General features: G+C 36.3%; 2 protein-coding genes across 2 annotated transcripts; both read left to right on the top strand.

Moving 5' to 3' along the window:
* Positions 1-592: 592 nt before the first annotated feature.
* Positions 593-1,552, top strand: LOC120870453 (olfactory receptor 10C1-like). The gene has a single exon (XM_040250116.1). It carries the CDS (start codon positions 602-604, stop codon positions 1,550-1,552), a length of 951 nt encoding a protein of 316 aa, XP_040106050.1. The 5' UTR covers positions 593-601.
* A 9,158-nt stretch (positions 1,553-10,710) lies between these two features.
* LOC120870380 (olfactory receptor 2B11-like) lies at positions 10,711-11,646 on the top strand. The gene has a single exon (XM_040250040.1). It carries the CDS (start codon positions 10,711-10,713, stop codon positions 11,644-11,646), a length of 936 nt encoding a protein of 311 aa, XP_040105974.1.
* The last annotated feature ends 815 nt before the right edge of the window (positions 11,647-12,461 follow it).

Raw genomic sequence — 12,461 nt, 5'->3', positions numbered from 1 at the left:
TTCACATCTCAGCTCAGGCTTCTCATCATCAAGAATCCTTTTTGAACAGCCAATCTAAGTTGGTCAGTCACCAGGACTTACCCAAGTTTTAATTCTCTGCATTGTAACAATTATTTATTGAATAGTCATTTAATCATTGCTTTCCTTAACTAAATATGTTCCCTTTGGAAAGAAGTGGTATTTTTTCATTGTTCTAAACCAGGACCTACAGTAACTGCAAAATACTTTGAAAGTATTCTGCTCAATAAATACTTGTTGAGTGAATGAGTGAAGAAAGTAAGTCAGTGGGAAAAGAAGAGGAAAGAAATAGGTATTTGAGGAACTTCATTTGATAAAAGAAGGAATGAAGGAGATTTGTGCTGATTTTTTTCCTCCATTTTATGCCTGCTGACTAGATACACTGTGCACAAATCAGTTGGGATAGTTACATAGAATAGTACTGGTTTCAGGATGAGTATAACTTCCAAACTCTAAAAATTTTAAATTATAGGTAAGAAATTTATCTCTTTGGCTCACTGGAGCTTATTAAGAGTAATATAAAGATTTATATTTCTATCTGAAAGAATTTTCCTGATGACTTTGCTCTTCTTTTCTTCAGGTCATGAGCATCAATTGTTCCTTGTGGCAAGACAACAGCATGTCTGTGAAACACTTTGCATTTGCCAAATTCTCTGAGGTCACTGAACAGTGCTTCCTTTTATTTTCCCTCATCCTACTCATGTTCTTAGCATCACTGACAGGCAACGCTCTCATAGCTCTTGCCATCTGGACCAATCCAGCCCTCCATACCCCCATGTACTTCTTCCTGGCCAACTTGTCTCTCTTGGAGATTGGATACACTTGCTCTGTCATACCCAAGATGCTGCAGAGCCTTGTGAGTGAGGCCCGAGGAATCTCTCGGGAGGGCTGTGCTACACAGATGTTTTTCTTTACATTATTTGCTATAAGTGAGTGCTGCCTTTTGGCAGCCATGGCTTTTGATCGCTATACGGCCATATGCTCCCCACTTCACTATGCAACACGAATGAGTCGTGGAGTGTGTGTCCATTTAGCAATGGTTTCTTGGGGAGTGGGTTGCATAGTAGGCTTGGGCCAAACCAACTATATTTTTTCTTTGGACTTCTGTGGCCCCTGTGAAATAGACCACTTCTTCTGTGATCTCCCACCTATTCTGGCACTAGCCTGTGGGGATACATCCCATAATGAGGCTGCAGTCTTTGTTGCAGCCATTCTTTGCATTTCCAGTCCATTTTTATTAATCATTGCTTCTTATGGCAGAATTCTAGCTGCCGTGCTGATCATGCCCTCCCCTGAAGGCCGCCGAAAATCTCTTTCCACCTGTTCTTCCCACCTACTGGTAGTAACGCTCTTCTATGGCTCAGGATCTGTCACCTACTTGAGGCCCAAGGCTAGCCATTCACCAGGGGTGGATAAACTCCTGGCCCTCTTCTATACTGTGGTGACATCCATGCTCAACCCTATCATCTACAGCTTAAGGAACAAGGAAGTCAAGATAGCTCTTCGGAGAACTCTGGGCAAGAAAAAGTTTTGACTCATGGGTAGATACCAGAGGAACATACAAATTCCTCTTTGCAAAAGATACACACTCAACCTAAGACTAAAGAAGAAAGGAGGGAGGGAGGAAAAATTATTGTACTTGTCAAACTATTTTGTAAGAACATTCTTTAATAACAGTGATTGTAACAATGCTTGTAATTTCGGAGACAGCTCTCTTCCCATAGCTAAAGTTCTGACTGCCAAATTCTGGAAAGAAGTTGGCTATTAAAGAATTTAATAGGATTGTCCAACACTAGAGAAGTTTTTCAAAATACTTCTGTTTAAAAGTATAGGTTTAGAGTATAGACTGCCAAATTATATCTCAGAAGTCTAGCAAATTCTCACCCTATACTCTTAGGCATTTTATAGCCCCTGAGGGCCCATCTGACTTCTGCTCTTGTCACTAGGGTCTGTCCCATAAAACTCCAAATTCCCTAATAACTCTGTGACATGTAGTACTTACTTCCATAAAAAATGTTTTAAAATTCTTTTGCCTTAATTGTTGGTACATTCTATAGATTTAAATTTTGAGTTGTGTGTGCTATAAAAATACGTAGACATCAGAAGAAGTAAACTCTTATAGTCAGAGGTATTTGTTGCAGAATATTAAGAGAAAAATATGGGAAATTTTTATGGAGAGCCCTCATGGTCAAAATGTTTTTAGAAATAAAGAGAAATCACATCTAAATCCAAGGATGTAAGATGAAAGCTGTACTAAAAATAATTAATATAAATAATTGTATTTAATACAATATTTAATATAAATAATTACATAGATTTTTATTCAATTTATAAAATTTACATATGTGCAAATGATCCATAACTGAATATACTTGGAAATCATCCAAAAACTTGATCTTAAGAGAAATGAACATGGTTACAACACAATCTAGTAGCTTAAGGCAGGTATTGGATGCGTTTCCTCGGATTTGAACATCTTGTCCTCAGGGAGGTGCTATGATCTATGAGGGATAAATAACTACTCAAACAGTAGCTACAATATGACAAAAAATGGAGAATGGTGCTGCTACTATGACTTAACTTACAGTATCAGAAGAATAGTTTCTGGGGGACTGATGTATGGTATGGTGACTATAGTTAATAATACTGTATTGTATACTTGATATTTGCTGAGAGTACTGTAGATCTTAAGTGTTCTTACCATACACATACACAAATGATAACTATTTGAGGTGATGGAATATGTTTCTTAACTTGATTGTGGTAATCATTTCACAAAGGACACATATATCAAATCATATTATATACTTTATATACAATTTTATTTGTCAGTTTTATCTCTTAAAAGCTGAGGGGGAGAAAGACTGTGAAAATTCTACAGTCAGGGTATAGTAGTGATGTTCACTAATGACAAAGATGTATTTTACCAGAAATACACATTTTACCAAAAACTATCCAATTCATTGTTGACCAAAACATAATACATTGTGGTTATTATTTACACGTGTGTACAGTAATTAAGAATCGAAATAATCTGAACATGCAAAAATAACCACTTAACAATTATGCTACAGAAACAGGCAGGAATTATACGCAGGCATTAGAGATTATTATTTAAAAGTATGCTTATTAATCTAGAAAATTTAATGATTTATTAAGCATTAAAGCAAGTTAATAGGAATCTGTATAAATTTAAAAGTATGTTTATGAATCTAGAAAAATTAATGATTTATTAAGCATTAAAGCAAGTTAATAGGAATCTATTATGGCTTTAACATTTTGTTAAGTTTTATAAGTCTGAATAGATCAAAAACTTGAAAACTTACATGTAAAAGAATCAGACTATTACATCTAATCACATCATATGCAGAATGAAACTTATAGTGGATTAAAGTCCTAAATGTAAAACCAGAAACCATAAAACTCCTAGAAGAGAACATAGGCAGTAAGGTCCCTGACATCACTCTTGACAATAATTTTTGGATTGACTCCAAAGGCAATGACAACAAAAGCAAAAATAAACAAATGAGATTACATCAAATTTAAAAGTTTCTGCACAGTGAAGGAAACCACAAACAAAATAAAAAGGCAACTACAGAATGGGAAAAGATATTTGTAAATCATATACCCAGTGGTTTATCCAAATAATATCCAAAATGTTCAAAGAACACAAGCAACTCAATAACAAAAAATCAAACAATCCAAATGAAAAATAGGTAGTTCTAAATAGACATTCTTCTGAAGAAGATATTCAAATGGCCAACAGACACATGAGAAGACATTCAATTGGTTTAATCATTAATTAGTTTCTGCTGCTGCTGTTTGGTCATCAGGTCATTTCCGAGTCTGAGATCCCATGGATGTAGCCTGCCAGGCTCACCTGTCCATAGGCTTTCCCAGGCAAGAATACTGAAGGGGTTGTCATGTCCTTCCCCAGGGGATCTTCCCGACCCAGGGATCGAACCCTCATCTCCTGCTTAGCAGGTGGACTTCTTAACACTAAGCCACCTGGGAAGCTCTCCACTAATAATTAGAGAACTGCAAATCAAAACCACAGTATCACTTCACATGTTAGGCTATTTTCAAAAGAAAAAGAAATAATAAGTTTTGACAAGAATGTAGAGTAAAGGAAACATAGAACACTATTTGCAGGATTGAAAACTAATGCAGATACTATAGAAAATTGTATAGAGGTATCTCAAAAAATTAACAGCAGAACTATCATATGATCCAGCAATTCAAAATACTGGTATTTATCTGGAGAAAATGAAAACACTAATTCACCCTGGATAACAGAAGCTAGAAGAACTTTGAGAAAGGGAAACAGAACATTATCATTATTTGGCTGTTTGAAAATAGAAGTATAAAAATTAAGAGGGCTAATTACGAGAACAGCAACAGAGACCAGGAGAGAGATATTGAAGGCATGAACGAGGGGAGTGGAGGGGGACAAGAGAAGGACTCACATGTAAGAGATAGCCAAGAGGTACATTTTGATGATTAACTTATTATGTGTAGTAGGGCTGAAAAGGTGCAGAGGAGTGGTGAAGAAAAATTAAACTCATCATCGCACTTAGTATTTTATTTAAGACACTTTCACTATAATTGCCTCTGAAGCCAGGGTCCCAACTTATTCACCATTTTATCTCCCATGCCTATCACAGTGCTTAGTATGCTGTAGTTACTCAGTAAGTTTTTTAATGAAATAAATGTGTGTATACTGCCATTTGCTAAGAAAGAAAATAGAGGAGGAGGAACACATTGAGATTGAAAAATCAGTATAATTTTGAGCTATTTCAATCTCTCACACATTGCTTAGCAGACAGCAATCTCACTATAAAGAATTATTAAGGAATAAAGATATAATTGAATGTAAGCTATCTATCTATCCACCCATCCATCCATTCATCTAGTTACCTGAAAGGAGATTAGGAGATGATGATGTGTAAGGATTTAAAAGATTGAATTTGAGCTGCTGGCAAAACTACTAAGCAGAGATAGAGTATCTGATGGTGAGTCTGGCCAAGTAGGCACTCACTGAAATAGGAATGCATTTTTATATGTTAAAGTTCATGAAGATATATAACATTCTTTTCTTTTTAACTTTGAAATATGTTATTTCAACACTGTGTCAGTATCTTAAAATATCCCTTCAAAATTAACCAGAGAAACAGTGACAGATACAAGTTAAATCAATGTACAACCATTTCCATAATCTATGTTTTTGCTCCTTGGCAAAGACACTCATTTCCTTAGCCATGTTTAATTTTTACTTTATTTTGATTAAAGACTTAGAAACACACACACAAAAAAATAATTCAAAAAGATATATGCACCCATATTTTCATTGCAGCATTACTTACAATAGCCAAGATACAGAAACAATTTGTGTCTTTTGATAGATAAACAGATAAAGATGTGGTATTTATATACAATGCAATTCTACCCAGCCATAAAAGAATTATGACATCTTGCCATTTGCAGCAACATGGATGGACCTTGATAGTATTATGCTAAGGAAATAAGTCACACAGAGAAAGACAAATACCATATGATTTCACTTATGTGTAGAATCAAAATAAAACAAATGAACAAAGCAAAGCTCATAGATATAGAGAACATATTGGTGACTGCCAGAGGGGAGGAGCATTAGCAGTGGGTAAAATGCATAAAGGAGATCAAGAGGTAACAAACTTCCAGATATAAAATAAATTATACCACAGGAATAAAATGTGTGGCATGTGGACTATAATCAATAACATTGCATGGAGAAACTGGAAGTTGCTAAGTAAGTAAAACCTAAAAGCTTCCGGGCTTCCCTGGTGGTCCAGTGGTTAGGAATCCACCTTGCAATGCAAGGGACACAGTTCCAATTCCTGGTCCAGGAAGAGTCCACATGCCGTGGAGCAACTAAGCCTGTGCACCACAACTATTGAGCCAGTGCACCTAGAGCCTGTGCTCTGATGTAAAACAAGCCACCACAATGAGAAGCCTGCACATCACAACTAGAATAGCACCTGCTCACTGGAACTAGAGAAAGCCTATGCATAGCAACAAGACCCACAACAACCAAAAAATTAAATAAATAAATAAATCTTAAAAAAAAAAAAGCTTCCATCAGAAAGAAAAAAATTTGTAACTTTATATAATGACCAATGGTAACTGGATTTACTGTGATCCTTTCCCACTATATTCATGTTAAGTCGCTTCAGTAGTGTCTGACTTTGCAACCCTATGAAATGTAGCCCACCAGGCTTCTCTGTCCCTAGGATTCTTCAGGGAAGAATACTGGAGTGGGTAGCCAAGTCCTCCACCAGGGGATCTTCCTGATACAGGGTCAAGTCATTATGTTGTATACCTGAAAATAATGTAATGTATGTCTATCATGCTTCAACTTTAAAAAATCATGATATGGAAACGATGTGACCGACAAGGGATTAATCTCCAAAATTTGCAAACGGTTCATATGGCTCAGTATAAAAAAAAAAAAAGCCCAATCAAAAAAACTGGGCATAAGGCCTAAATAGACATTTCTCTAAAGAAGACAGACAAATGGCCAAGAGGCACAAGAAAAGATGCTCAGCATTGCTGTTTTAGAGGAATGCAAATCAAAACTACAATGAGCTATTACCTCACATGAGTCAAAATGGCTATCATCAAAAAGCCTATACAGATTAAATGCTGGAGGGGCTGTGGAGAAAACGAAACCCTCTTACACTGTTGCTGGGAATGTAAATTGGAACAGACACTAAGAACAGAATGGAGATTCCTTAAAAAACTAAAAATCCAGCAATCCCACTCCTCGACATATATCCAGAGAAAACCATGGTTTGAAAGGACACATGCACCCCAATATTCATTGCAATGCTGTTTACAATAGCCAAGACATGGAAGCAATCTCAATGTCAATTGACACATAAATGGATAAAGAAGATGTGGTACATATATACAGTGGAATATTACTCAGCCATTAAAAAGAATGAAATGACATTTTCTGGAAATTATCATCTTAAATGACATAAGTCAGTATTAAGGAAAGTAACATGAAATGTTTCACATGAAAATATGAAATAATAATTCCATTGTGAAAGAAGAGCCCTGTAAACTTTGGAGGATGTCAGGAAAGTGTTTTATCCTTCTTATAAATTTAAATTGCACTGTCTTAGAAAATTAATGTATGCTTTGGAAAGTTGTGTCTATGTGTCTGTGTTAATAGTTACGTGCTGAACAACCAGGAGAATAAAAAGGCAAATAGTTCATTAAAAAATGACAATTCAGACAAAGACAAGTACCATATGATACCACTTACATGGGGGAATTTTTTTTAAAAAAGATACAAATGAACTTATTTACAAAATACAGACTCACAGATTTAGAAAACAAACTTATGGTTACCAAAGGAGAGAGGAGGGAGGGAAGGATAAATTAAGAGCTTGGGATGAACACACACACTACTATATATAAAATAGATAACTAATAAGGACCTACTGGATGACATACAGAACGCTACTCTGCAATATTGGGAAAAAATCTAAAAAGAACAGATATATGTATATTATAACTGATTCACTTTGCTGTACGGTAGAAACTAACACAACATTGTAAATAAACTATACTCCAATAAAAATTCATTTTAAAAAAACCTGAGACAAAAAATAAAATAGAACAAACCTAACAATAGAAGAGATTTGCTACCAACCTCAATTCAGTAAGTAACTAATTATACACAAGAAGCATTTCCATAGAGAACTCTGTCCCAAGGAAATTTCTCTGCTAACTCATCTGGGATAAGCATAAATGGACTGTTTAAAAACAATTCTCAAGAGTCTTAGGAATATAATAAAATTACACACTCACAAAGCATTCTTGATATTATCCATATTGTCTTCATAAACATGGCTCTTTTCTTTATGGCAGCTTTGTATCAAATTGTAAACTCACACTTCTGAAGCTAATTCTTAAATAGTCAACTGCATACTGCACTTTCTCTCTTTGAAAATTTGAAAAATTCAAGTGTGTTCTTTCCTAAATCCTTTTTTGTTAAGTGGTACTTATCTAAATAAGGTAAGTAAAAAGACACTTATTTTTTAAACTATGCATTCTTAAGGAGGATTGTAATCTGTGTACATCACAGTACCTAACATATGTAGGGAAAACAGACAGCATTTCATTTCTGGGAGACATCTCGAAACTTTGGAAATAACTAGTTTGGTGCCTATAGAGAGCAACTAGATTTCTCTTCGTAATCAGTCTTTCTCATTCCAAACTTAAATGCATGTAAGTTTTAATAAACAGTATAACTGACAGATACTAAATACCTAAGTGAAATGTGAAGTTTTCATTCAATCAAGTGAATATTTTTAATACATAGTCAAAATTTGATGAATTGACTTGTCCACAAGTTTCATCCAGATGTTTTAAAGTCAGATTAAGAACTTTCCTTTCTTCTTTAGTATTTTCCTACACATAACTTAATAACCACTGTAAATATAATAAAATATTCTGTGATGAAAATTATGAACAAAAAGATATACTAGGATGAAAATGTTAGTGGAGATACAAAGGAAAAATCAAAAGAAATAGTCCAATGCTTTATTAAAGTGACTTTAAACATTCATGGATAAATAGACCCCTATATAGTTAAATAGTGATGAAGACTCACTGGAAGTAGATCAAAAAGTAGGATTAAAAAGTAATGAAAAAAAAAAAGTAATGGAATCCAAGAATTAACAGTAATGAAACATGAGAATGGCATGGAAAAGATTAGAGATCTAGTATGCAATCCCAGAGCTTAATTGTACATCTTGGAAACTTGAAATCCTGAATCTATAGTCTTATAATCTGTCTGCCTCATTGAAGGAATTCTCACTTTTTGATCTTTAGAACCTCCCTAGTCATTAGTAGACATTAGTGATGAATGATTAATAATATCTTGAAATACGGGTACTAAAGTTTCCTTTGTCAGACTTGGGAATAGTTACTAGATGATTTAAAAGGTATAAAATGCTTCCTGTAGAGTTTGGCACACAGGGCTCATTAAGTATTACTTGAAACTATTATTTTACTTTTGTATTACACACATCTGACCTAGGGATAGTGTGGAATCAAAGAGTCATAATGACATCTTAACCCTGAGTAGCTTCATGTGACACCTCACAGGAAGGCTTTGAGGACTTAATGAAATAGAAAATGTGAAAACTGCTTTGCAACCCTATAGATGTAATCTGTTGTCTCTAAACCAATAATGAATTGTCAGAGTAACTCAGAATTTTGTCACCAGGATACATGGCTCTAACTTCCCATCTGAATATTTCTCACTTGACAGATTACAGACTTCATGAAATACACTTCATGAAACTAAAGGAAAAGTATTTAAAAATTTCATTACATTATTAACTTTCTCAAAGTATTGCTTTACTCAGCCAGCTGATTTTTGTTGTTACACTATGCCTCTTACCTTAAAAAAAAATTTAAAGGAATATAGCCTCAGGATGTAAAATAATTTATAGTTATGAATAAGTCTCTGATGCTAAATTATAATAGAGAATTTTCTCCTGATCCAGTTTCCTGGACATAAAGGTTGCATGATAAGCTCACTTGATAAAGAAAAATTCTTATAAGACAGATAATTAAAATTTAAAATAAAAAGTCAAATGCCCAGTTTGAATGAAGTAATTATGCAAGAAAATTTACATCCCAAAACAAATTTTTGAGTATGAGAAAACATATGTCATAGCTAAATTCTCTCAGTTTATACTTCAGGAAACTGACATGAAAATGTTTACATTTCTTGTTCAATTCTAAATTACAAAGATGGATTTTAATAAAACCTGTCTTCATAGTCCCCATGGGGATGATACAATTATTCAGCTATAATAATATACTTGAATCTGGAAAGGCTATCTTGATAAGTCTTACAGTACTAGGATTTGTCTGACTCCTACTTTTGCTATTGTTACCTCAATATTTTTATTCTTCTTAATATTTCAGTACTGGCTTGTATTAATAGCATAGTGTTTTCATAAAACAACCATCTGATTCCTAGGCCCCAAGCCACATCTTCTCTATCAGACACCTAGATATAGAAACAAATAAACTTTAATTGCCTCTTCAGCTAATATTTATGCAAAAAAAAGTATGAAAATCATTACTTTGGAGTATCTGAAACAGTCAGTTCTTGGCATTTAATCCTATCAGTGCCTCAGCGATAAAGAATCTGCCTACAATGCAGGAGACCTGGGTTTGATCTCTGGGTTGGAAAGATCCCCTGGAGGAGGGCATGGCAACCCACTCCGGTATTCTTGCCTGGAGAATCCCATGATCAGAGGAGCCTGGTGGGCTACAGTCTACAGGGTCACAAGGAGTCAGACATGATTGAGTGACTGAACAACAACAACTACATCCTAAGGATATAGTTATTGTCATCTTTATTATACAGAGCAGGAAATTCAGTTTCAGAAACGTTGAGTTACTTGCTTAAAGCGATTACCTTTGTTTTGTAATGTCATGAAAAGCAATTAAGTCACCTGGTGTCATATATTTTAAGTTATCACCACTACCCAATTTACTGTAGCCAATCTTCTGTGACCAGATGCTTAACTGTGCACACTGCATAACTGTGTTTTGTCATTTCTCAAAACCTTTCTACCTTCCCTGCCACTTCCCTGCCACAGGTGAAACAAACTGAAAATAATGGATCTGATTAACAAAAGCCATCCCGAAGAGTTTTTTCTACTAGGCTTTGCTGACCGTCCTTGGCTAGAGCTTCCTCTATTCATTTTTCTGCTTATAACATACCCCATGGCCATGATGGGAAACATAGCCATCATTCTGGTGTCCAAGTTAGATGCCCGTCTGCACAGCCCCATGTATTTCTTCCTCACCAACCTCTCCTTTTTGGACATGTGCTACACCACAAGCACTGTCCCTCAGATGCTCTTTAACCTGGGAACGTCTAAGACAATCAGCTATATGGGGTGTGCATTTCAGCTTTATTTCTTCCACACGATGGGGGGTGCAGAATGTCTGCTTTTGGCTGTTATGTCTTTTGATCGCTACGTGGCCATCTGCAAGCCTCTACACTACACCCTCATCATGAATCGGTGCATCTGTGTCTTATTAGTGGTCACCGTGTGGCTAAGTGGAATGATCTATGCTGTCTCAGAGGCCACTCTTACATTACAGTTACCACTGTGTGGTCGCAATACCCTGGACCACTTGCTTTGTGAGATTCCTGTTTTCATAAAGACTGCCTGTGGCGAAAAGGGTGCTAATGAGCTCACACTCTCTGTGGTATGCTTTTTTTTGTTAGCTGTACCACTATGCTTAATTCTAATTTCCTATGCTTGCATTGGACATGCTGTATTTAAGATTAAATCTTTGGGGGGGAGGAAAAAAGCCTTTAGGACGTGCTCCTCCCATTTCATTGTAGTTTTCTTGTTTTATGGTCCAGCCATTAGTATGTACCTTCAGCCCCCCTCCTCCATCTCAAGGGACCAACCCAAGTTCATGGCTCTCTTCTATGGAGTAGTGACTCCTACACTCAACCCTTTCATCTACACTCTGAGGAATAAGGATGTAAAGGGGGCACTGGGCAACCTCATGAGGAGCATTTTCACTTCCAAGTGAGAGTTCAGTTCAGTTCAGTCACTAAGTCGTGTCCGACTCTTTGCGACCCCACGAAACGCAGCACGCCAGGCCTCCCTGTCCATCACCAACTCCCGGAGTTCATTCAGACTCACGTCCATCGAGTCAGTGATGCCATCCAGCCATCTCGTCTTCTGTCATCCCCTTCTCCTCCTGCCCCCAATCCCTCCGAGCATCAGAGTCTTTTCCAGTGAGTCAACTCTTCCCATGAGGTGGTCAAAGTACTGGAGTTTCAGCTTTAGCATCAGTCCTGCCAGTGAACACTCAGGACTGATCTCCTTCAGAATGGACTGGTTGGATCTCCTTGCAGTCCAAGGGACTCTCAAGAGTCTTCTCCAACATCACAGTTCAAAGGCATCAATTCTTCAGCGCTCAGCTTTCTTCACAGTCCAACTCTCACATCCATACATGACCACAGGAAAAACCATAGCCTTGACTAGACGGACCTTTGTTGGCAAAGTAATGTCTCTGCTTTTGAATATGCTGTCTAGGTTGGTCATAACTTTCCTTTCAAGGAGTAAACGTGTTTTAATTTCATGGCTGCAGTCACCATCTGCAGTGATTTTGGAGCCCAAAAGATAAAGTCTGACACTGTTTCCACTGTTTCCTCATCTATTTCCCATGAAGTGATGGGACCAGATGCCATAATCTTCATTTTCTGAATGTTGAGCTTTAAGCCAACTTTTTCACTCTCCACTTTCACTTTCATCAAGAGGCTTTTTAGTTCCTCTTCACTTTCTGCCATAAGGGTGGTGTCATCTACATATCTGAGGTTATTGATATTTAACCATTAGGTT

The sequence above is a fragment of the Oryx dammah genome, unplaced genomic scaffold (genome assembly GCF_014754425.2).
Source record: "Oryx dammah isolate SB20612 unplaced genomic scaffold, SCBI_Odam_1.1 HiC_scaffold_11, whole genome shotgun sequence".
In the NCBI taxonomy this organism is placed as follows: Eukaryota; Metazoa; Chordata; class Mammalia; order Artiodactyla; family Bovidae; genus Oryx; species Oryx dammah.
This window is presented reverse-complemented; position numbering and strand designations above follow the sequence as displayed.

Excerpts from the sequence above, each read along its gene's own strand:
- LOC120870380 (XM_040250040.1), top strand. The coding sequence starts at position 10,711 with ATGGATCTGATTAACAAAAGCCATCCCGAAGAGTTTTTTCTACTAGGC.
- LOC120870453 (XM_040250116.1), top strand. The coding sequence starts at position 602 with ATGAGCATCAATTGTTCCTTGTGGCAAGACAACAGCATGTCTGTGAAA.